Source organism: Calidris pugnax, unplaced genomic scaffold, assembly GCF_001431845.1.
Source record: "Calidris pugnax isolate Ruff unplaced genomic scaffold, ASM143184v1 scaffold42, whole genome shotgun sequence".
NCBI lineage: Eukaryota > Metazoa > Chordata > Aves > Charadriiformes > Scolopacidae > Calidris > Calidris pugnax.
The window spans coordinates 13,763,369-13,789,367 of NW_015090920.1; the positions used below are offsets into that span (position 1 = coordinate 13,763,369).

The 25,999-nt window shown below is 38.2% G+C and overlaps 2 protein-coding genes across 2 annotated transcripts in view; both read right to left on the reverse strand.

Moving 5' to 3' along the window:
* Window positions 1–295: 295 nt before the first annotated feature.
* On the reverse strand, window positions 296–12,344 carry ADAD1 (adenosine deaminase domain containing 1). Its single transcript, XM_014949854.1, has 12 exons — window positions 12,219–12,344; window positions 11,644–11,841; window positions 10,032–10,190; window positions 9,441–9,608; window positions 8,870–8,938; window positions 8,207–8,332; window positions 7,482–7,605; window positions 7,108–7,278; window positions 5,198–5,424; window positions 3,583–3,820; window positions 2,925–3,057; window positions 296–1,856 (listed from the first exon to the last, which is right to left on the reverse strand). The coding sequence occupies exons 2-12, from the start codon at window positions 11,828–11,830 to the stop codon at window positions 1,743–1,745; spliced, it is 1,716 nt and encodes a 571-aa protein (XP_014805340.1). The 5' UTR covers window positions 11,831–11,841; window positions 12,219–12,344; the 3' UTR covers window positions 296–1,742.
* A 375-nt stretch (window positions 12,345–12,719) lies between these two features.
* The window catches only part of KIAA1109 (KIAA1109 ortholog), a 116,771-nt gene continuing 103,491 nt past the window's right edge, over window positions 12,720–25,999 (reverse strand). The window contains exons 71-87 of the mRNA XM_014949955.1: window positions 25,704–25,865; window positions 25,454–25,593; window positions 24,180–24,381; window positions 23,600–23,803; window positions 23,301–23,480; window positions 22,871–23,008; window positions 22,253–22,513; window positions 20,954–21,104; window positions 20,517–20,674; window positions 19,833–20,025; window positions 19,437–19,654; window positions 18,545–18,796; window positions 17,787–17,990; window positions 16,390–16,584; window positions 15,364–15,498; window positions 14,334–14,499; window positions 12,720–13,426 (exon numbers count right to left, since the gene is read on the reverse strand). Of these exons, the coding sequence (XP_014805441.1) occupies window positions 13,210–13,426; window positions 14,334–14,499; window positions 15,364–15,498; window positions 16,390–16,584; window positions 17,787–17,990; window positions 18,545–18,796; window positions 19,437–19,654; window positions 19,833–20,025; window positions 20,517–20,674; window positions 20,954–21,104; window positions 22,253–22,513; window positions 22,871–23,008; window positions 23,301–23,480; window positions 23,600–23,803; window positions 24,180–24,381; window positions 25,454–25,593; window positions 25,704–25,865 (3,176 nt within the window). The 3' untranslated portion in view covers window positions 12,720–13,209. The remainder of the gene's footprint in view (window positions 13,427–14,333; window positions 14,500–15,363; window positions 15,499–16,389; window positions 16,585–17,786; window positions 17,991–18,544; window positions 18,797–19,436; window positions 19,655–19,832; window positions 20,026–20,516; window positions 20,675–20,953; window positions 21,105–22,252; window positions 22,514–22,870; window positions 23,009–23,300; window positions 23,481–23,599; window positions 23,804–24,179; window positions 24,382–25,453; window positions 25,594–25,703; window positions 25,866–25,999) is intronic.

Sequence of the window (25,999 nt, forward strand, 5' to 3'; positions counted from 1 at the left end):
CAATGGAACCTCTCTCCTCTTAAGAGGGATGGTAAGTTTCATAGATATTTTGGTTTGCTGTTCAATAATAAAATGGCTGAATTACACACACACACACAAAACTTGTACATACTTAAGGCTCCTAGCTTAACTGCAGAAAACACCCTGGTGATGATGTCTCAGCAAAAGTCCATACAGAAAAACAGTCTAGAAACGTATAAAACACTAACACATTGTCAAGAAAATTTATTGAAGTTTTAATAGTCCTGAAAAAAGGCAACACCATGCTCTAGCCTGGAATATGATGGCCTTTCTCCAGCATTCTTAGAAAGGAAACACTCCATGCAGCAAATATTATGTGGAGCGTGTGCCACAAATAAGACAACAAAACATCACCACCCTACCCCTCCAAGTTAAAAGATAACAACAGAAAATACAAGAGCAGAATAGCAAAAAAAAAGGTCAAGGACAGGGTGGTAACAAGCCAGTGAGTTTCAACAACTTGAAAACCAACACAAGATAGGCTCAGCAAAGACTCCACATACTAGTTAGAAAACAGATTAAGGAAAAAAAAGAAACAAATGGAAGGCAGTTTTTGTTTTAGAATTCTCTTCCCATAAGAAACTGAAACATGACTGCAGCTCTATACTATTACTGATGTATGAAAACACTACATAACTTAACAGCTTCCCATGCTTGTATGATATACAAAAACTGAGTAACATAATGAAGTGTACTATCTAGCTCAAATACACTGTTTCACAACACCACACAAAACCCAAGTACGCTACTTAACAACACCATAATTATCATAATATCACCATATTCTTACCATCACTCACAAGGAAGCAACTTTCCTCTCAACAGGCCACGTTTTTCAGATTATTATGTATGCAGACAATTTTGTGAAGACTCATCAGTACAGTGATAAAGTGGTCTGTGGATGAAGAAATCCAACTCCTCCATAAGCACCAACATGTGATGGTTTCTGAGACAGCCCACAAAAGTTGAAGGAACCTTGTTTCTGGTGACTTCTGTACTACATCACACTATTCTGTAATTTACAACTTTGACACCTTTATAATGCTTTAAACGTATTATCAAAAAGAGCGATTGTCACCAAACAGTTGAGTAACAGTTTGGTAATCCAAAGTTTCTCATTTGGAAGTAAACAGATTATTTTTAACCCTTCTACCACAAACAGTACACAGTAAACTACAAGCCACTTGGCAAATCCATGCTGAACAAAATTCTTGACATTATTAGGAAAGGATGCCTACCGAAAACGCATAGACTGCCAATTTTCATTTCAGAAAGTGATTCTAACATCGGTATACTTTTCTTTTTTAAAAGAAATCCAACTTTTACTGATTTTTTTTTTTCTTCCCTAAAGACAGTTATGAAAAAGGTGGGGGAAAAGAAGAAATCAGTACACATCAATCCTGAAACTAACAGGAAAAAAACATGTTAATAACTCCACAAGGGTTGGGGTGCGAGTGGGAGTGAGAGAGCAGAAATGAAGTGGCATTGTGGGCAAAACAAAACAGATTTGGAAAGCTGTTAGATACTCCTACCTATAAGAAAACACCAACTTTGGTAAAAGACTGTTACAGGTTTAATAACAGCATTTAAATTGACAAGAAGCTCTGGAATGATTTTCTTGCTGCAAATACGAACCCTACAGTTAAACATTTTACTAATCAGAATTAGACGTTACTGAAAGAAATCATCCAAACTGACTTCACATACAACCTGCCTCACAGTCAGTCACTGAACTGTTCGCTATGTGGAGACTTCGACATCCAGGATCCATAACTATGTTGCTCCAAGTAGCTTTGCAGCAAGGTTTTAGCTTGTTGGTACAATTCAGATTTAATCTAAAAAAGAAAAAGAAAGATCGTGAAAGATAGTTCCAGATATCTGTGTTCTTTAGCACCAGCATATACTATGCACAAGCACATACCTCCTGGAAAATGGTACCTACAAATCTTACAGTTCCCTAGCAGCTGACAGTGACAGAAAGTGTTAAAGACTCTAAAAATATACTCTTTTTGTATGTTTGGGCATCCATAATGATGGGGGAATTGTTCTGTTAAATATTATTTTTGAAGCATCTTTTCAGTTCCAATAATATCTTCACACAGAAAATAACCATTCACTATAATTCAATGCAAATCTAAACACATGAACAAATGGTCAATTAGCAAGCTCTTCTATTTTAAATTAGTTTTTGAATCATTTAAAAATGAGCTCTTGCATGTTCTGACAGGAGTAAAAAAGAAAAAACGGTATGTACTTTATTAAAGCTTAAGTTTCACATAACTATTTTGGAAATAAAATATATCTCTTGAACTAAGGAGAGGAAAAGCCTGGATGAGTAGATCAGCCTGCCCATTTCCAAGCAGGGACAGAAGTGAGTGAACTATGTTTATAGCAATCAAGAACCACAGTAGCTCCTTCAAGGGATTTCTCTGTATTTTTATAACACACAGGAAAAACCTAATGCTGTCTTGTCGTAAATGATTCCTATTTCCTACTCCTCTATGACATAAGAATCCTCCCACAAGACTACACTGTGGTAGAAAAATATCAACATGTGTATGAAACAAATATAAAAAATAAGATTGAAATGAACTAATGAACCAAAAAAAAAAACTAACAACCTTTTTAATATGAAACTCTCTTATGGGAGGAAAACAGCCAGCGACCTCCATATGCTGAGACAAAACATGACAAATTTTCATTCTGAATGTTTCAAGATTAATTTTATTTGAAACCAGCAATTCCATGTATTCTCAGGCAAAGACTGTAGGCAATAAAGGATATACAGCTGTTCAGGTGAGGTCTTCAGCAAACTACTAAGTCTCCCCCCGGCTATCAAACCAGCTTTGAGAGTAGCCATTAAGAGACTCCTTACTAAAAGCTCTCCCCCCATTCCAGCTTACCTTAGCTTCATGGTATGTTGCAGCTTGAAGCAAATCATTGCGTTCTGCTTTCTGAGCAAGCAATCTGAAACGACTTAACATCGCTGCCTTGCAAAGACGACTGGCCATGGAAGTGCCACTTTTGAATGGTGAACTAGAGTCAAAATGAAAAAGGAATAATAATAAAGCTCAGTAACAGATACATTCCAGGTACATTGCTTTGATCATCACAGCATTTTCTTCCCCTCCAATGCTTTGTGAATACGATCGTATGATTCTACTTCCACTTTGAATGAGCAAAGCTAATGCAAATCAGCAGCTGTGAGAATTTAAACAAGCGAACCAAAAACGGTTTTCAAACTGGAATTCAGCAGAACTAGGGTGCTAATTGGTTTTATGTGTTGTGGGAACTAACACATTCGCTACAGAAGATAATGGAATAAATATATCTTAATTCAATTCTATTTAATTTCATACCTTGGTATCTCACTATGAAGTCACAAGATGTCTAAAACAAAATCTAATCATAGGATGCATTCACCTAACACAGGAGAGAATCCCTCTCATTTGGGATATACTGTGGCCTCCATGCATAGCTTAAAAAATGAATACTCCAATAAACTGGCACAAGACAATAAGGCTAACCACTATTTCCGACATAATGAAGAAAAATTCTAACCTTTCAGTGGTTTTTCCATTTAACCCATCCACAACCTCCAGTGATGCATCTGACAATGACCAATTCAAACTAAGAAATCTCTGTTCAATGTCTATTTGAATTGGGTGTGCAGCGTTCACCAAGTACGTATGAGATCTGTTGACCAGGTAAGGCATGGGAAGCTCTGACGTAAGTGCATCATCAACACGCTGTTTTATAGCTATTTCTAGCCCTCTCGTATCCTGGCAATTTCCATTTCCTATTAAACAAAACAAGACCATTCATATTTAAGTACATCAAATAAAAAACAAAAAAAAAAGCTAAGAATGCAGATGTTTCCACTGGTCCACATCATATTCATATTCATTTTTCTACACTAGATTAATGTTTGGAAAGATAAGTTCAAATAGTGAGTTGGCAGAACAAAAATTATTTCAGAGTTTCTTCTCCAGGGGCATCAATTGTTTTCATTCACACTCCTTGCAGAAGACACCTTTAACATACAAGCTGCAACACAAACTCACAAACTTTGATGCTCTAGATTAGAAAACATGCTAGAGAGTTTGCCCACATTACTCCACATCCAACATTATTTCTGACTGCCTACTAAAAAAACATACTTTGGTCCTGAGCGTCTCAATGAACAGTCATAGAATTTCTATTAGATAGAAGGGCAATACAATATAGATGATTATGTTTACTTTGAATACCACTTAATTGAGCACATTAGAAGTTCTTCTGTTGCTTTTACTTAGAAGTGCCCAAATTTCCTCAGAAGGAACAGGCAGGCATTCACCAATTCTCACAATATCTTTTGAAGCTATTCAAAAATCTTGTTCTGTGTAGCAAAGAAAACGCTGCTACAGCTCCAGTGTCTGGAAAACTCAGACATCTGTGTACTAAGTCTCATAATACAAATACTGACAGGAAGAAACACCCGAAAACCTTCAGGATAATACCCATTAATTTAATTCCACCACATAAATAAAAGCTACTGAAATGAGTTCTGGTAACAGTATGGTCTTTCCCACTGCCACAAAATCCTGAGAATTCATTATCACCTTGGTAATCCCTGTTCCTCAACAAGACATCTATTTGAATGAACCAATACAAAGTCGGAGGGGGGGGAGTGGAGACCACAGAGATGACACAAAATCCAACAAAGACTTTCCAATAGACCTTGTAAGATACTGCAGCATAAAACTGAGCACACTGGCAGCGTTTCTTCCACCGCTGCTCATTTCTACAGTTAAGTGGGTAACATTGTCACCTTAAAGTCACCAACTGACTGAACAGTCAATACAGCATTTGCCACACTTGGCATTTTCTCAGTATCTAAAATTAAATTTTTTATAAAATTAAATTCAGCAATTCAGCTTCTCTTACTCTAACACATAGCCAGAGAAAGGCAACCTGGCAAGCTAAAACAAACCCACCATGACAAAAGAGTAAGCCTGAGTTCTACATTAGGCCATTTCAAAGATGAGAGAAAAAAACAAAACACACTTAGTACCTTTTCAGAAAAATACGGTAATTCTTTAAAGAACCATCTGGGTTTAGGTCATGTTTTATAAAATGTAATGAAACTGGAACACGAAAGCATAAAAAGTAACACTGAAATGTGCATTAAACTTACCTATAAGAATACTGTTGATATACACTGGTTCAATGAAGTGACTCAGCAACGCTCCCTGAATACCAACCACTTCCCATTTTGTTAATTTGTCACTAGCTGACATACTGCTTGCTCTAACAGTTTTAGGTGGACAACAAACGGTTAGGTAAATCTTGCCTTCTATAGCAACATGGAGACTCAGTTCTTCATTAGTTTCGTAAGCAGATACAGATTGCGGGTTGAGACGTCTAAAGTAAGGCAAGAAAATGAATTTCAGTGAGAAAGTATTCTAATCAGAGATTATTGTAAAGTGGTATCTAATACTGTTTCTCAGAAAACCACTATCAATAGATCTGGGCCTGATATTATGCTCAGTATTTGTAAATTCTAGAAACACCACACTCAGCTGCTCAAGTGATTAGAATACTGAAATCAGTATTTAAATAAGAAACAGTAATTCAACCAAATCTTAGCCATCAGTTGTGCAAACATTAAAAAAGATCAGCATATGCTACAAACAAGCTATCACATGTTGTCTACTTACACTATGACAGAAGTTATTTGGAGGTTGTTCATCTTGTGAAAAAGCAGCTGTAAGGTTGTTAATCTCCTTTAAAACATAACTTACACTGCAACTCTTCAAAATATTTAAAACAAGCAGATGCAACACACTAGGGAGACAAAACAGTGATCTTTCTGAAGCAAAACAGTTTGCCCCCTTAACTAAAGAGGGATAAGAAGTCAAAGCCTAGCGATTTCAGCTAACTCTCCCCAATTTTATTATAACTTACAATGTTGTGATCTAAGGTGCTTTTGCTTTACTATATTATTATAAAGCAACCATTTAATTTTGGCTTAAGTAACATACTGCTGCCTGTTAATAGTGGTCATATTTTGGTACTCAATGGATTCCTTGCAAGTAGCTACCTTCTAAAAACTATCTTTAAATAACTCTACACAGAAGCAAATCTGCTGTATTAGAAGAAAATACTTCTCAAGAGTTTGTCTCAAGAGAGCACACACCAGAATTAACAAAAAGCAAGAGAAAACATGCTGGATCTGTGATCTGTCAACTACTACGGAGTAGCTTAAAAACTTCATGCAGCCTCATCAACTACTTCCTTGCGAGAAGGCTGGGACATAGAAAGAAATCAAAAACCACCTGCAATGGTAACAGGAGGGGCTCTCCCAGTCAGCACATCTTGCATTGAGCTGGCTGTAACTTCCAGTTCACGAGTCTGCCCTCCGAGCACCCCAAATACAGTATGAAAGCAGCTAGCTGTCTTGTATACATGAAAGAGTTATGGCTGTACAACTTCCAGGGACATTACTCCATTATAAGGGACACAAAATAACACTGTTCATTAGAATTTGGTAAACCAGTGACTGCTGCTGTTGAATGTCAAAACTATTAAAAAACAGCTTTCAGAAATTTTACAGAAGTTAGAAGTGTAAAGATAAGCATCCGAATATATTTGTCCCATCAAGTTTCTCTCATTACATTTTTTCTACAAAGCAGAGCAAGAGCCTATTGTTTCAATTCAAGGCTTTTTATACACTACTCCTGTGGTGCACAGGATGATACTAAGTCACCACACCCACTTGTTCAGTGGCTAAATTAATGATTTATTAGTATTTTGATAGTATCTTGGGAGGGAGGTGAACTAGTAAGTGGTGATCTGTAATAAACAAAGCATCATCTTGAAACTATAACCCACGTAAAATGTTTTTGTATCATCATGTTGAGCTGTATCTCATATACTTATCACTACTGCTCTGCACATTAATGCTAGAACACATGAAAAGAATCAGAATAGCCCCCCCATCTTAGAAACATGGCACAATGTGTATTTCCACACTCACAACGCATTTGTCACTGCAAACAAATAAATCTTCCACTACAACCTCTCTGAAAATACCAAGATACTTACATCCGTGATTTTAACTGAGCAGTTCCTTTTGGAAGCTGATTCATGTAGAGAAAGATAGTTGTATTTTGTTTCAGGGTCAGCAGCTTTGAGCCTGGTGCTGTGCAAAACACAGATTTCTCTTTCCTCACTGGATTTTCATTATAGAACAGCAAAAGATGTCTATAAAAATATCTAAAAGAAAGTGTTAAGTAATAGCACATGTGAAAAACACTACTTTGCTCACAAATAAATTGACATTCACATTTTTCACATTTAATGCACATTATTTGAAAATAATCCAGAAGGTTTATAACTAAAATGCAAGTGCACTTATATTTACATTTGCAAAAGTAAAACTGCAAGAGCACTGGTAACAATTTGTCACCCATTCTCACCTAAGTAGAGAACGCCTTGCAATAACAATGGCATGGCTGTCATAGAGCACTCTTCCACAGGGTTGATAGCACTGGCCGTAATTGCACTCTCCTGTTCCTAGAGCTACAACTTCATGCTGTCCACCTAAAAAGAAATCATGTATTTTCACTTGACTGCGGTGGGCTAACACTGTCAGCAGCTTGGTGGGCACCTGGCAGTCAATCTCACACGCCCTGTTCCCCAACAGGTTGGACTCAATTATTTTATAAGTCTTTTCGAACCTAAATGATTTTATGAAAAAATAAAAAGCTCATAGATCAAGGTAAGGACAGGGAGACTGCTTGGCATTTACCATCACGAGCAAAATAGACCAGTCTTTATTTATTGCCAATTAGAGTACAATAGCAAGAAACAAAACCAAAACTAAGAAAAGCTGCTCCAGCGTGGGCTCCTCTCCATGGGCCACAGCTCCTGCCAGAAGCCTGCTCCTGCCTGGGTTCCCCACAGGCTGCAGCTTCCTCCAGGGTACATCTACCTGCTCCGGCCTATACAGCCTTGTTCTCTTTGAGACAGCACAAGAAAATCCATATCATGCATATGACAGAGCCATCGGAACAGACTATGTCAAAGAAGGAGAGCTACCCTTTACATTTATTTACTAGATGAGAAATGCATTAATCAAGGCTCTCTGGGAACACAAACAGCCTAGGTTTTCTACTCCCCCATACCCAGGATGCAGACTTGCCTTTTTCAATGATGAAGGCAGCCAGTGAACTTCCACAACTTTGGTACTCAGGATACGTGGCAGTCAGGCTGTTAAATACTTCTTTAAGTGTTTCTGAAAGTTTCTGATATATAAGCTGTCTTCCTTCTAAATAAAACAAGAAAAGCCAGCAAGGCACAGCCAGGGGGGAGGGAGGGCAGGAGAAAAGACAGGATCAACCAATTGCCAAATTATAAATGTAAACACATGGTAAAAGCACTACTTATCGACACACACTTAAGGGATTCTGAGGATTATCAGGATGGACATAAGTAAATAAAGGACAAGAATACCTAAACACTTCATGCTTTTATTATTCATGATAATAAATCAGAGATACGGATCAAGTTTGATCACCTACTGCATACCATATTTCAAGTAAGGACAGAAATAAGAGTATTTCGCCACTGAAGTAAACTGCTTGAATTTAAGTTGTGTCCATTTGCAGAACCAGTGGCCAATCTCCTACTTTAACGACACTGATTCTTACAGCGTTCTTCAAAGAGATGATGTTTAAAATAACAGTAACTTCATAGAGATCATTAAATACAGTAAAAGAATAATTAAAAAAAGAAAGAAAAATTTAAAAAGCAAGCATTTGCTGGGTAGTTTAAACCAACAGAGAAAACCAAGATTATTCCTTACCAAAACAGATCCTTGAAACATGAACAGATTTTGCTGGAGTTTGGTGCTGAGCAGGAGTACAGGGATGACCTAAGAATTTAATGAAATTTCTAAGTGGCACGGACACTCCAAATTTCAAAACATCGATCTCACACTATTTCCAGCAAGTTAGAGTTTCTAATTCTCTAAGAATTTTCTTTTCTGATTTTGAAGTTCTTCTAAGTGTGGAACTATTCAGGCAGCAACCCTTAAAGGAAGATAAATGTTACTACTTTTAATTATAAAAAATCGAAACCGAGGATCAACCTCATATTGCTGCTACCTAGTGAGTAGCAAATTAAGTGCAACAAATAAATTAACTCCTTCAGTATTCTCCACTCTGTGCTACAGATTGATGCAACTCCTAAAACACGGAAGACAAAGGAAACAAGTCTCAGAACCACAGGACAAACAGCTCTGCCCACAGGATTCAAGAAAATTTGAGAGAGGCCCTGACACAGAAGCATTTAGTAAAACTATACAGAGATTTTGCATAGGAAACCTTTTAAGCCAAACTTTTCAAGTTCTAATTAGGTGTTGCTAGAATATTTACCTGACTTTTCAGAAGCCTCTGCCTCTGAATGCTCCAAGTTAAGTAGCTCATCAAGAGCGAGTTTAGCTGCATTGAATTTAGATTCCTTCTTGGTTTTTCCCAATCCAGTCTTGTAGCTAACACCATTTACTACAGCACAAAAGGCAAAATAAGGCCTTATGATATTGCCTTTAAAGGAGAAAAAAAGCAGGTACGATTAGTGAAATTAAATATTAAGGTACTTTTACCAATAGCTGTATGTGCTTATATTCATTTCAAAAACATTTACAAGAAAAAAAGACAATTTTAGCGAAATACAACTCAAACCTTTCACCTCCACAGGAACTTTGGTAGCTTTCACTTTACATGCTTTCAACACAGTTTTGGTAGCAGCCAGAATTATATATAATTCATCTGATCAAATTCTGTAGTAATTAATTATGAGACACAGCTCTGTAAACAATAAAAAGGCAGCCAAAAGGCAACATATGCAGAGAAACCAACAGTAAAAAAACTCATCTGTATTAATGCCATCAAAGCTAACCGCAGAAATTCAGATTACTTCAAGAATAAGGAAATATTGGTTTATTTAAGAAAAGAATAAGTATTTACCTGCCACACTAGTTTCTTTCAATTCAAGTTGTGCATGGCCCATTTGTGCAAACTGATGCAAGGCAGATACTGGGTTTAGTACTCCCTGTTTATATCTTGCAATAAGCTCCTCTAGGACTTTCTTTGAAGGACGTGCAGATAATTTGGGTGCATGGGCTGCTTTCAAAAGTAAAGGTTTGGAAACAAAATTAAGAACAAATTTAAACTCTTCGGCAGTTTAATTCCGTTTACAAATAAATGCTTCTTAGAGGAACAAAAAGCAAAAATATTTACTCTAAAGCAGTACTGCTTTGTAGTGAATCCTACATTAACAATACCAGCAATTCTAAAACAGTGTGTACCTCCTCTTCCAAAAGCATCAAAACTTTTACTTTGAGTACTAAATGCATTAACCTCTGAATACAGACAGATATCACATGTAAATACAACATATATTGCCCCTCCCTTGCAAATTAGTGATCAAGTAAAAGCTGCTGACGGCAGATTAAAAAAATATAGAGCACGTGTTTCTTCATACAAAACTATGAAGCAGTGGGACTCCTTGTCATAAAACACTGTAAAAGTTTTAGCAACCCACACATTATTCAAAAACCTTGTAACTCATTCAAAGAAAAATAAAACCCCTCAGAAAGAGCTGCCAAATACAAAGACAGCACCTCTGGCTGAGGTGGCCTGGACAAAACAGGGGGAGAGCTGCGTTGCACACCCACCCTGACCCTGCAGCTTCCCCCCACGATGAACCACATTCAAACCAGGACAGCAGGTGGGTAGGTTTTTCAGCCGTCCTAGCCCAAAGCCCTTACTCTCTTCAGAGGGCAACGTAAAGCAAGCTAGCTAAGTCCTAAGAGACTTCTGTAAATCCTGAGAATCAGTCCCCAGGCAAACCCACACTTGTAAGTTTCATTCGAAAGACAAACTCTTCCAAGGAGCATACTGTATCTGGGAAAGTTGTCTTTGACTTGGTGATTTTCTACAGAATAACCAATTAACATTTCCCGCAGCACCTACTTCAATGAAAGATCGGTGTGTTCTCTCAGATTTAAAAGAACAAATGAAATCTTTTTCTCTGTATCAACACCAGAACGAATGGAATCTTCAGCTTCAGGGTTGCCATATACTCAGGCACAAGTATCTCCCAGCCAAGAAGAATTAAAATAAACTCTTATTTCCAAGTCTCACGAATAGCTGCCTTTACCTCAATACAACTATCCAAAGAGACAGAATTCAAAATACACCCTGGGACATCTAGAACTGCAGTTAAAACTTTTCTCAATGACCTCTATGTAAACCCATGCAGCAATACATACCCTGTATTTTGGCAACCTCTACAGCACTACTGAATGCATAACTTGGAATTCATAATTATGAAATGCTGCGGACTATGCAGCCCACCCTGCAAGAAATCTCTAACAAACTTCCACAGGAAGGACGCAGGAAGTAGAGGAACAAGTTTCAAGCTGATGCTAAGGAAGTCATTTAAGAAAATATAGTGATAAGAAGGAGCAGCAGAGGGTTGCAACATTTCATAAAATAGAAAATCATAAAATTACTTTCGCGAGCATTAACAGTGCATTTTAACAGCTAATCCCAGTGTATAAACTGAAAGCTATACCTGGATTTTGCATCCCCTTTGGTGCACGGCCCCTCTCAGAGGCTGGAAGCTTTGGCCTGGCAGCCCCAGCCTGAAGGAGCTTCTCTGAAGGGGGCTCCCTCGGAGGCCGAGCTGGAAAAGTCGTCTTTTGTGTGGGGTCAGAGGTGGGGATTCCAGCACTCAGGAACCAGCCGCTGCTGCTAGTCATTTTTGATCAACCTAGGTTAAGTTCAACAGTAAAGTTACGAGATGTTGAAGGCATGCTGCCAACCCCCGTTTCCAGAAAGCTCTAGGAACAACTCCCGCTCTGCTGCCCTGCAGGCTGGGGCAGAAGAACCCAGACCCAGCGTCCTTCCAATCAATCAATCAACCTGTCCCCCTTCCCAGGCTCAAAGCCACTTCTCCGGTTCGTAGGCCACTTTCCCTCACGCTTCAAACCAAGCCTCCAGGCGGCTCTGCGCCCTCCCCTTGCACCCAGCTCGGAGGAGGAGACGACCCTCCCCCAGCCGGCTCTTGAGGTAAAAAAACCGAACTACAGCGACAAAACTGACCCCTGTCAGGTGTGCAGGCCCACCTGCAACTGACGGCTTTGGTACCTGTTGTCGTATGAGAAAACCCCCCCCCGCTGGGCTGGGCTGGTTACCGCCGGCGGGCAGGTGGACCGCAGGGACCCTCCCTGAGAGGGTGGGCTCTGCCGGCCCTGAGGGGCCGCCCCCTCACAGCCGGCACTTCAGCGGCGGGGATGCCTCCGCGCAGCCCCCCTCCGGCTTCACTGTTGCGGGAGGGGGAAGATCCCTCCGCGGAGCAGGGAGGCTGAGGGAAGGAGAGCCTGGTCCCGGTGCCGCAAATGGCCGCCGACCAACCTGCCTTCTTTCTCCGGTGTCGGGGCGGCTTCCTGTGCCGCCGTCCCGCCGGGCAGGGCGGCATCCCACACCGCCACGGCCCGGCACCAGCCCCGCGGGGACTCCTTTGCCCGGGGGGGCAGCGCCGGTGCCGCCCGGTCACCTCACGGCAATGACACTCCTCACACTTCACACTTTTTTTTCTTTTTTTTTTAATCAAGGAAGTTGAACAACAACCAAAAAAAAAAAAAAAGCCCTGTACAGTAGTTAAATTTTATTACAAGTGTAATAAACATGATTTTTTTAGCACTAAGGCAATCACAGTTTCATAAGTTATATATATATATATAATTTACACAAGTCTACATTGACAAATCAATTACCGGTCACATCAACGAGGGTTTTGTGTTATGGCAAATAAAGTTTATGAAAATTCACAGTTAATCTGCAAGTATTTTAAAGATGCAGGAATCATATTGCACATAATAAAACAGTGGATGCTGAGGAGCAGATTTACAGTGTTCCAGCTATTCCTTCACAGAATATACATTGGTCATCATCATCATGCAATAACTTCAAATACAGAATGGTATCAAGTACCACGGTAAACAGTTACTCACAATGTAAGTTTTAAATAGAGTAGCAAAAAGCTGTTAGGTTTCTCTTTAAACCATATTTAAATTCTTAAAATACAATAAAACACTTTGATAAAATCAAACGGAATTACAGTTGTCACATTATACTTTTAGTATTCTTCTTTGTCTTTTCCTTTCTTTTCCTTCTCATCCTGTAGTGCAGTACCCAGTTTCTTTATAAGGACCGACAGGACTTTGTCCAAAGGATCCATGACGCCGCGCTGCAGCCACTTTGGGATAGTAGTCCTCGCGTGATGAAAGCCCAGCTTTTGGAGGATGTAGTCAACACCAACGGGATCGATTTTTCTCCCAGTCCAGGATATCAGTCTAAAAAACAATCAATGGGGGACACTCAATCTCAAATATACAAATATAGCAACTGGCATTTGTATAAACAAACATCTGTTTTTACCAACTGAAGTCCAACAAGTGTTGTTGCAAACTTAATTTATACAGACGAGCTGAAAGTGACCAATGGAACATTCTCTCAAAGGAAGAGGATGCTTGAGGAGGCAAAAAACCTGACTGGGCTGCCTGCAGGTCATGCTGAAATTGATTTATTATTACTGTCAAGATTTGTTTGGGCTGGGTTGATGTGTTGTTTTGATTTGTGAATGAACACGCAGGTGCTCCAGCAGTGGCAGCAGAGGTTAAAAACCAAACAAACCCTGACACAGAAGTGACAGAAAAGTCATTTTCAGTCATTAAAAGTGTACCTGAAGAGCAGTAAACTGCTGCTGGACACACTATTCTTTCATGCTAGGTTTAAACTGCTACATAGCAACTAGTATACAGTACTTTTTCTTTTAAGGTGACTGTTTAAAGAAGCACTAAAACTGGAATGCTAGAAATGGAAAATCACAAGATGAAAAACCCTGACAGAAAGTGAGCAGACTGTTGCAGGACAGTGAAACACAGCAGTCTGTGGTCCTTAGTGAGTTTCATTTCACTGTATCCTAATTTTGAAAAGCCTCCAATATCTTTCATCTGCATAAATGCTAATCTAGAAGTTAATTGATGTAACAGATAATTGAATTATCCAGCTTTTGTCATGTCCTGTAGCAGGAATCTTTCACAGCAGCACCAGTGGCCAAAGACAAATCCCTAACGGAGTCCACCTGATTCCTCCTCTCAGGAGCTGAACAGCATCGACTTGGAAACACTTGACGTTTTCAGGACAGTACCAACAGAGAAAATGCAAACGAAAGAGATTGCAGATAAGCCTGCTTCTTACCTGAGCGTGGGTTCCAAATGCCACGTATTGCACATAAATTCTCTCCAGTCAACTGTAGTGTACGTGATGCTCTCCTCCCCCTCTTTGTCAGCGGAGCTCTCCTCAAGAACACCAACGGAGTTTTTCTGCCCCGGACGAGCAGCCAAAATGCGAGGAGGAAAAATTGCTACGAAATGGAGAGAGGGAAAAACCCCACACCTGTCAGTCACAAGCATCTCACTTGAATTCTCCTTGTATATCATTTAAAGAAACACAAGTATAAATTGCAAAAAAAAAAAAAAAAAAAAAAAAAAAAAAAAAAAAAAAAAAAAAAAAAAAAAAAAAAAAAAAAAGAGACAACCACCATGTGTTTCAGTTTTACAGAATTTCTGGCAAACAGTTTTGGTTTGAGCAAAGCGTTAGTGAAAAATACTCCATGAAAATGATAATAGACACTGGATAACACTGGAATGTGGGATTCTTCCTTCTCTCTGCATCCATATACAAGGGCTTGCTTTCAAATTGATCACGGCATCCGACAAAGCATATCACATTCCCTTAGCCTGTTCTCCAGGGCACACTGTGCCTGGGTGCTGGAGGTAACCAGCAGAGAGATGAGCTCACACAACTCCCTGCCCAGCAGTGACACATCAGCCACGAGGTTTGTAAGTCTATGTGCAACTACTCTGCTTCCAGTCTAACAGGAGATGACTTAAAAATCAGATCAAGTATTTCCTGAACAATGTCGAGAAGTGTCAAAATACCTCTTGGCTTTCAGTCTAAAATAGCCCAGAAAAAACTTTTTGTTATTGTGCAGATAAACTTCACTTAGCAGCAACTGAAAGAGGTAGCTATAATTTTGTAACATTAAGTCTGCATTTCAAGAAGATTTAAAACTACTTCTTTTGACTTCAGTGGAAGTAGTTAGGCTTAACGTTTTAAAAATTAAATCAATTTTTAACAAGTCAACTCTATTGAAAAGTATGAAAATATTTACTATCAAATAGTCTGACAACTGCAGACAAACATAACCTCATCAGTAACAACTTACCTTTTTCTTTTTCTTTTAGATAAGCAGATACCAAGTCGTGCAGAAACATAATCAATTCAGCATCCATAGTTACACAAATGTGGTCTGTAAATTCTGTTACTACACTGCATTCCACCTTTGGTTTAACACTTGTATCTACAGTCAGATAAAAATAGTATCAATACACTTCTAAGTACATACAGCATACATAAAAGTACACAGAATTTGAATACAAATAATTTGAAAATGACATTGCTCTTACTGAACCAGAGACTCAAAAGAGAGGAAGGACCACAATTAACATCTTCTTAGCAGCTTCGGCATTTTTTTATCAGTTTTCCCACCAGAGTAACTTCTGGTATTTTATAAAAGATGTTGAACATAAAGAAATACTACCACATAGCAACCTTGATCATCAGGTGGAAGGTGGGAGGTCAACCTAGAGTGGTATCACTGACTTGTGCTATGCTATCAATGCATGATTTTAGAGAATAAGAAAAGCTGATGGCAGATTTTGCTAGTTTAGCTATTGGAAAAAAAAACCAAACAACCAAAACCGAACAGGTTGACTTATCTAGCAGTACTGTCTAGGATCTAGGATCCACAGCTCAGCCAAGATAAACATCTATATTAATGTCTCACACCTTCAGAAGTCTTATTTCCCACCAGTTCCAACAGCAGTGTGAAGACAACAGTTTGGAAACAAGAGCATACAATTTAGGTTGTCGTCTCATATTCCCTTTTTCAGAATGGCCTTCCTCTCTAACATTTTAATAAAAATAAGAAAATGAAATCCCTAAAAACAGCCTAAGTGAAATTTTTGTATTCAGTTCTAAGTATTTTTTCTATAGTAACCAGACGCTGGACTAGATCTTCACTCTCTCATCAGAATTCCCCCTACATTTTAATATGAAATTGCATCCTTTCTTGCAGATCTGCAGTAACTCTCAGATTAAATCCTTTGATCAGCATGGTAGATTTGTATTTAACTCCTCATTTATGAGAAATAGCTTTGTATCAAGAAAAAACAAATTATGTTTACTGCACCTTGTAATGAAGGCTCTTGGGGCTCTTGAACATGAATAGATTTAAAATCCAGCTGCATCCTTGGCAACGCAAAGATGGTTTCAGTTTCATGGTTGTAACTGGAGCCACCTCTGAATCCACTCAGCAAGCTTGAGCTTTTCACTGTTGTGCTGCTCTCTGGGTTGTTTGCATCAACATTTCGAAGCAGGTTTAACTCTACAGGGACAATGGGAAATTCCTGAATTCAGTAGTTGTTATTAAAAAAAGATTATTCTTGTCAGCACAGACAGGTAACAAATTTTTACAAAATACATCTCATAAGATGGGAGGAAGAAATAAGTGTCAGTACTGTAACATCTAAGCACTTCTAAGAATCTTTGGGTTTTTTTTTTTTTTTATTCATCTGACCACCCTATCACAACTCTGTTCTAGTAATGAGCTTTCAGTTAAATGAGGTATAGAGTGTATGGGTTCAAAGTGCACCTTTTGTGTTTGAAAATATGGTGTACTTAAAATGAAAATAAATATTTCTAATTAATACAAGTAATATCTAAATTCACTGAGGCAGCATTGCTGTCAGAAATCACTGTTGACCAGAAATACAACTTTGTCACAAAACTTTTACCATGGTACACATGCAACATCGTTTGAAGTAGTTTCCAGTTGTTAAAATTGTGAACTTCAACCGCTAAATTCTGCTGTGTCTTTCAAAAGGAATAAATATTAGTATAGTGTGTCAATAATTTTAAAATCTTTTTTAAAAGAAACTGTAATCTGCTCCTTTCTCACTATATGCCATATTCTGCTGTTTGCCCTTTCACAGAAATTCTATTGATATCATCTACTGATTCTACGGTTTGTGAATAGTGACAGCTGTATTTTAAGAATTCTTTTACCATTATCTTGAAAGTCTTATTTTCTAATTAACAATTTAAAGATATGATTCAAAATGTTTTAAGGCCTAGAAGCAGCTAAAGGTTTAAAAGCTTTAGGCAGATGAGTGATTTTCAAGTGTTAGCCCTAAGTGGTGACAGAAGACTAAAATATATTCCTACTTCAAGTTCATTAATAAATCCTTCCTATACAGTGAAGTATATCCTCATGTTACAAGATCACAACTAGATGTGAAACAAGATTTTTTTTTGCATACAGAGAAGACTAGAACTACTGTAATGCCAGATATGTAAACATCCTGTACACTAACAGAATATTTTGGCTTTACTGCACGGTATGAAAAAGATCTGAGCTCAGTCACACTTCCAGCTGTTCACCGTAAGGCTCTCAAGAATAAACAACTTCCATCATTTCAAATTCCCTTCTCCCTGTAGCCCACTTGAAATTTAGCAGCTTTTAACCAGCATGATCTGCACTGCCTGGCAAGCAGGCCCATCCTCATGCTTAATGAACGTGAGTCTAACCTTCGTTCCTCGTGGCTGTAACATAATTGAACCACTCTTTCACGCTGGCAACTCCATGGGGGGGGTTTTCATGGCGGCGCCTTGTTATCTTTGTGATTGTAGCCATAGGGCTCTCCAGGGCTCCACAGGGTTTGGTGACCATAGTGTTATGGCCCAAATGAAAGTCCAGGGTTTGCACAATATACGTGGAGTGTTCACTAGTACCTGCATTGAAGGTGTGGGAGGCGTCGGGGGAGAGGGGGAAAAGAAAAATGGGAAAAGTAGCTTGGTAAGGGTAGTAGGATTTCTCCTCTTACTCTCCTCACACAGGTATTTAACATAAATAATTAGTATGGCAGTAGCATTAAAAACTGTTATAAAGCTTGTCAACAACAGAAAAATTAAATCCTCAGTAGCTACAGAGTAAAAATTTCTCAAAGACAAATATAAGCAATAAGACCATCAAAATTAATCATACAAAGGATTACATAAACACAGATGCAATTAAAAAGGCAGATAATCCATTTTGTAGGCATATTATACGGGACATATCTAGTATATTTGAAAACATACTTTGCATTATTCCACAGATAAAGCAAATTGTGGTAAAGACAGTGAGGGAATAGATTATTATTTTAGGTAAATGCTATATTTTGGGGCAATAATCTTTATTCAGACTTAAAGAAAACAAGTTTTTCTTTGATTTCCTCTTACATAACAATACAGTCTTAAAATTCATTTAAGGGAATTTAGAGAAGTGAGGAAATGATTTAAATTACCATCTTCCCAGACTTTCTGGGCTTCTGTCCAAAAGGCAATATTGGGTTCTTCGAGATGAAATAAGGCCCACGATTTTGAGCGGAAATTAGGTCCATGAAAACAAGCCAGAGTCATATGGTTTCCATGCAGGCTCATGGATCCTCCAAATTGCATTCCATCTTCTGGCAATGGCATCTGAAATAAGGATATATGGCACCCAGACACCACTTTCAAAACTCCTGGCCAATGGCGATGATGGGCTGCATCCAAGACTGTAAAGTAAACGTGCAATAGTAAGAACAAACTGCAGAAAGATACAGGAAAGATTGCTGCCCTATTTATATTTTTAATAAAGGATGGAATTATGAGCAGTATTTTCTAATCTATTTCACGGACACCGTTTCGTCTTTGTGATCTAAGGCGGCTGCAGCTTAAGAGTATCCGAAGCAGCATACTTGGGAGTCAATGACTCATTGTGTTCAGACAAACGATGGTTTCAGCTCACAATTAATAGAAAGTAAGAGTAACATCACACTTCCACTGCTACTCAAAGTAGAAATGTTTTTCTATGAAATAGTTTTCGAAGTCTATTTTGAAGTCTATTTGAACTTTATTGAAATAGCTTGAAAACTGCAAAAAAGATTTTTTAGAAATTTTTAAACAAAAATACATATTTTTAACTAAAACCCCAAAATAACATAAGTTAGTTCACTATTGTATGTCTGATTTAGCACGGTACTCAAGGTATTTGCATTCTTCATTGAAAGGTTATTGCCACCCCAAATTTACGTGAAGAATGTACTGAAGAAACTATTTCACACAGATATACTTGCACATATAAAGTTGCTAAGATTAATTTTTGCAATTAAAACATCCTACTTGGGAAGTATACCATTTTTTTGTACCACTTACACTGCTCGTGTGAGCTTCTCTCTAAGTTGTTGGCCATTGTCTTGGGAGGGAGATAAGGAACAGGTCCCCAGGTGGACAAAGCTCGCTTGCTTGTATCAAACTGCTGAGTAAAGAACTCCTGGAGTTTCATTCCTATTTTTATTAAGTCTGGTGTAGTTGATCGTGAAATCATCACTTGGAAGATATCCCATTTCAAGTCCCCATGGACAAATATCTCACTAAATATTAAAAACAGCAAGAACATTAGCAGTTAATCTATTTCCTACTGACAAAAAACACCAAACAATGAACCTTTTGCTTGCTAGCAGACACATTTTTTGTTAGCAATACTGGACAGAAGACTTATAGGCAGAATTTGACCTTATTATACATTCTTAACACAGGAGGAAGTATTACCTTTTATCAGACATGCTTGAGTCCAAAGCATTATACAGATTAATTTTCCATTCATCCTGTAGTTTCAGATCAGCATTACTGAAGATTCCCATTAGAATACTGGACCCCATATAGTCAACACGTGCTTCAGTAGAACCCATGGTAATTTGAATTTTATGACTGGGTTGTTGGTTGGGGTGTTCAGAAATATGAGCTGAAATAGAACCAAAGCAATAAAGTTTTTTCCAGTGACATCACCTTTATGCCATCCACGTGATACAGAGGGACTGAGAAAGCACTGTTTTTTTCCAGATGCACGGGGAGGTCATGACTCTGATGTAGCACCACAACACCCGGCCTCTTTCCAAAGCCATAAGCTTTTCCCAGACCATAAGCACTTGTGAAATTCTAGGAGGAGCTGAAATTCTATCAAATCTTTCAGTTGTCATCTGTCCAGATCGCTGAAGAGGGCTGGAGGGTGGCACAACTAGATAGTGTAATATTAGAGCAACCCTGAGACTGAATCAGCCCCTGATCAGAAGGCTATCCCTTCAATTCAGTGTGTCTTGTATCAGAATGCACAAGTAAGAATCCAAAGTTTTTATGTACTAGCAGGTTTACAAAGCCAGGTACTGTGTGCGTTCTTTAGTTTCTCACATTTATCATCTGGAGTATATACTAATACCAGGCAGCTTTCCAACTTACCCACCATCTCCAGGGTATTAACATCTATGGTACCTCCAACAACTCCCCCTCTGGAGTCCAACTGGGATCTTCCTAAGCCAACAGACATACTAATTTCCCGGTCTCTGCTACTACCCACAGACAGACGACCCTGACTTTTCAAACCACTGGTGGTCCACCTAGAACAGAGGTGAAAATAGACAAAAGTTTTCCAGGCTGTCAAAAGAGAAACTGAAAATTATTTACTGGAAAGCAGTAAACAACACGGTTTGAGCACAAGTGACTTCAGGATTAAGCATCTACCAGTATTTGTGAGGGGCTTCACAGTTGAAAACTGGAAGAGTTCGGATTTTCAAGCTAGAAGATAACAAGCTGTTAACAGTCTGTGGGTAAAATGGCCTTTCTCCCCCAAAACAACACCATTTGTTAAAACATCCTTGATCTTGTTTTATACTTACGTAGTATTGCCCATTACATTGCTCATATTCATTTGAACATTTAATTGTTTTAGGTTCATAGCAAATACAACCAGTGTTTCCCATGGTGTTCCTTGCTGGCTTCCAGCTTTATTTGACTTATTAAATGGAGTTGATGTTTTTGAGAGAGTATCTAGACAAAAAGTAGACAAAAATTTAAATTATTCCACATGCTAGGAAGATCTGCAGAATGTATCCATTGTACAGATTGCAAAAGGACAGATTAACACCATACTTAAGAAGCACCACAAAACTATGAGTGAGAATAAGTGAGAACTAGAGGATTTGCAATATGCATTGCTTTAGTTGTCATAGAAATTGACTCATTTTACATGTTTATTTTACTGATATCTTTAAGAGAAATTATTGTTATTTTGCACTCATTCCTGCAAGAGCATATTGTAAATTATTTAGCTGTTTAAAAATACCAGTGTATTCAGAAAATGAATTATTTGTATTTGGATATTCCGGTAGCAGTTCCTTGCACAAGTGCCAAGTCAGAATTTCATATATTAGAGTTTTATTTGCTCTTCTCTCAAAAATCTTGGCAATTCTTTTAGAAACCTGTACAAAATTGCACTTCTTATCAACAAGCCAATCTGCCAGCCATAAATCTTTCTCCAAATGTGTCTTCTCCAAAAAATTGTTCATACATAACATCTTGCTTGCATTCTAAACAGACAAAATACCTGTCCTTTCTTTTGTCACAGCTATTTTTCCTGGATGAAAATAAATACCACATTCTAAATCTCCTGTCCCTATCTAATGCCATAAATATTCCACACAGTAAGTGCTACATTGCTATAAATTTGTAGTAAAAGAAATTAAAAGTTACTGTACTTCTTATATAGAAACTACCTTTATTTAGACCTCTTAGTATGAGCCCAAAGTCTCAGATGAAATGAAATATCTGACCTCACCTGTGAGCTGTGATATTGACCCTCTGCTAAGAGCGTGATAAATGCTTGGATGAGAATAGAGACCCAAGAAGATGACAATGCAATCAAGTTAAGCTGGAGAACTCATCTAATCCCAGCCAAAAAACTCCTGTTCTAGTAAGAGAAACTGCAATTTTATATAAAAAAAATTTATAAAAAGTATGGTAACAAAGTACAGTTTGATCCATCCATTTCAGATATTTTCCGTTCTCTAAGCCATCAGCTCTCCAGTCCTAGGCACAGTGGAAAAGACTACTTTATGGTTGCTTTCCACAAAAGAGTAATGACACCCTTTTTCGATATAACTGGTGGCAACACTTTAAAGAAATGGTTGTCTACTAACCTCTCTGAGGCACAGAAGAGTCAGACACGCTCCTGGATCTTGTAACAGCTGGGGACTTTAGGCTGTGTGATGCTGTGCCAGGTGACATACTGCTGCTGGCACTGTGCTCACCGAACACATTGGGTGACTGTGCCATGTGTGTGAAGGACGCAGACTGGCAGGGCTGCTCCCACGTCCTGCAGTACGCCTTGCGTGACGACTCAGGAGAGAGATGCTGGCTGACCCCTTCAATTGAATCTGGGGTTCCAGGACCCGATGCTACTAGAAATAAAGCAGCACGTGAAAGGCAGAAAAAACATTTCATTTGTGTTTAATAATATTCTGACATATACTAAAAAGTATTTAGAGACTGTCAAAGTTGATTTAATTTATCATAACTAAAGGCTTTCTACTGTCTTCATTAATATAAGTGCTTCAAATAATTCAATTACTTTAGAAATTTCCCATTTTTTCTTTCTAGGATTTTCTATTAAACTTATTAGAGTGACTGCCTATGGAATAAATTATAATACATTTTAATCAAGTCATATGTGTAATACACAGGTAATAATGGTTATAAAATTCCTACTACAACCCCTTGTACAAAAAGGCTTTTCATGTTAAGAAGCAATATCTTACCTGGCAGATTTATTGTTTGATCCCCTAGGAAGAGCCGTCTAGCAATGCTTCTCCTGTACCAAGCCCTTGGGAAGGCTAGAATCTCACTGAGTCGCCGCATATCATATTTAAAAGAAGCAGATCCTATATCACAGACAGCTGACAAAGAAAAAGCATGTACACACAACTGTAAATTCTCAGCAGTTCACTCCTTAGTGAAATTAAATGAATTGGGAGGCTAAAAAAAGTGCATTTGCAAACAGGTGCTCCACGTACCATTAAAATTTAATGTATCAATCCCTACTTCATCCAAAAAGAGCAAAAATTTTACTACACACTACAAGTAGATGGCTCTCGTAACATCTACAAAAGCCGCTGAGAGTAAAGTTATCACTGGAATAGCAGTTCTCTAATTAGCTGAAGATGGAATTAAAATGAAACAAGCATTTACCAGATATGTTTATCAATGTAGTATCTATCTTGCTGGTAGCTTTGCTCGCAGACTGACTCTCAAAAAAGGAGGAACCTCCTGAACGCCTTATTCGTGACAGGCTGACTTTCACAAACTCAAGGTTAATGCTCAAAGAATCCTTCCGGCCAGTGACTGAAGTTGGTTCCTCATCCACATTACCTGGAAATAGAAAGGAAAAAGTTTAATCTTCTCTGACCTTTTCAATTCTTCCGTTCAGAAAACCATGCCAAACTTGAACGTTATCCATTAAAGCAGACAAAAACTTGTTCTTTCTGTACCTAGGGCTCCTGATCCAGGGGTTAGAACAGTAACAGCAGATTTTTGTTTTCCAGCTCCATACGGATGGAACACGTAAAGGGAGAAGTCGGACATGCAGGCAGTAAAGCTCAGGCCTGAAGAGCTGCTGCTAGAAGTGGTCAAGTCTGACTGACTGCTGCTGTGCCGCGTTCTGCCAAGGGGGCTGCCCAGTCCAGGTGATGAACCTGAAGTCAAATATTTTTTTCCAAAAGTTAAGTTTTAGCACAAAAGCATTTTCAAATGCGAAATAATACTGTTAGCAGAAATATTAAACAGATCAAATGCACATCAAATTATGCCCTTGTAGCAGCAATGTAGCTTAAATATTCTATAGCCTTTTGTAAAAGATGACTGAACTCACAGAAAGAGTCCAATCATGTGTGAAAGCTTTTTACAGGAAACTGATACAACATGAATAAATCCTTCTGAAATCACTAATATGTAAACTTCTAGCCTTAAGGTGTGTAAAAGCTTATCTTCTACTTTAATTTTAGACAACAGAATATTATATTTATTTACGCTGTAAGCTGTATATAGTATAAACGTTCCTATACATATTACCTGGTGCTCCAGATTTACTAACTGAATTCTTTGAGCCACTCTGTGAAGTACTGCCACCAACTGACACGTTTTCTGATGTGTACATTGTGCCTAATGTTTCCAGTTCTCCTCGGTTTGAAGAGAAAACAAGATCCAAGGAAGGCAACTTCAACATACATTCAACTCTTGATACCGGCAGGCAACTGAACTTGATTTGAGAGGGCTGAAAGACGGAAAGAAAATAAAGGATTCAGTGAACAAATATGAAATACTAAAAATATCCCAACTTTGGCTTAGAAAGTGCTACATATTTATTTTTTGAAACTAAGCAAATTACAGCCTTTTCAGACTGGTTTTAGCATTATTGAGATAATTGTATACAAGTTGATGCAGGGCCATTAATTTCAGGGAATCCCTCCAGCACCAGGGCTTTTATTTGGACCTATTTTTTGAAAAATTTAGGCACAGGAAGCCTGGATGCAGCAGAGGACATGAACATCCCCCTCTCTTCCTCCTGCCCCAGTCAATTCACAGCTCATCTCACGAGAGAAGTTATACTGAATCACTTGAGCTGATGCTGAAAGTCTCAGCTCTCCTCAACACATTCTTGGCCAGATGAGCTTGCAAGTAAGAGCTGAGAGAGTCTACAGACTGTTGTGGTGAATTTTCATAGGCATAAAAAAAAAAAAAAAAAGCATCTGTTAGAATGTGTTTTTCAATTTGGGAACATAATCAAATTTACACCAGGAAAAAAATATTGTTTGAGCAAGGTGGAAAAATATAATAGCAATGTTCAGATCAAGTTCAAGTGCTCTGAATCTCTCTTCAGTAGCACTTTTCTCTGACACATGTAACAAGCCCAGACACATCAAATATTAAACAGTGTGAATAATGCCTTGTAGATGATATCTGTACATTCCTCCATTTTCCATATAAACTGAGAAGATCTTTAATGATTATTTTTGTTTTGTAATGGTATGTATAAACAATGGATAGAAATACTAGTTATAAAAGATATTTTCAAAAGAAGTTCAAAAGAGACAAGGAAGAAGTAATGATTTAAAATGTTCAGAACTTCTGTGACTTTTCAAAATAGCTTATTTCTTTGGTCTCTATGTGACTAAAATATGTGAGAACTTCTGCTGAAGTAAGTCATTTTATCATCACACTAGACATTAATGTCTCAGAAAGGACACCTGAAAGTATTTAGTTTTTAAACAGCAAACTTAGAAGCAGGGATTGTCTCAAAGACTGTGACTGGAGTTACTATACTGAATGTTGAGTTAAAACCTCACCTGAACTCGTACATAAACCACCACATCCACAGGGAAGGATGAATATGCTGATGTTGAGGATGATACTAACGATGTTGTAGACTCTTCTAAGGGATCTTGTATATCAAATTGTCCCATGTCTTCATCCTGTGAACTAACAGCTTTTAACAAGTACAAGAACTCATTAGAAAGTGGAATGTAAAGGAAGACAGCTCAAGGCCACCAAAAGACAAAAAAGAAAAAGCACAGAGTACTAGAATACAAATATTACCTGTGTAATTCCTTTCAATGGGTGTAATTGGAATGGTTTCAAGAGCTTTCTCTAGGAAGTCCAGTAAGCATGGGCTGATCACCATTTCTTCTGGCAATGACTGGAGTGCAACCCATGCATACAGTTTAGCAGTTTTCACTCCACCACTTCCTTTCCCTTTGGCTGCAACATTTAAAAGACAAATTTGTCTAACATGATACCACTCAACCGTAACTGACCGATAAACATTAGAAGATAATTCATAACTAACAGCTGTTTCCTCTAATTCTCTGTATCATCATCTGAAAAAGCATAAA

Bases quoted from the DNA above. Each gene is read 5' to 3' on its own strand.
- ADAD1 (XM_014949854.1), bottom strand. From the start codon at position 11,830: ATGACTAGCAGCAGCGGCTGGTTCCTGAGTGCTGGAATCCCCACCTCT. The intron at 8,333-8,869 runs GTAAGGAATAAT...TGTTTTATTTAG, and splicing joins TGTTTCAAGGATCTGTTTTG to AAGGAAGACAGCTTATATAT. The intron at 5,425-7,107 runs GTAAGTATCTTG...GCCTTACTTTAG, and splicing joins GCTCAGTTAAAATCACGGAT to ACGTCTCAACCCGCAATCTG.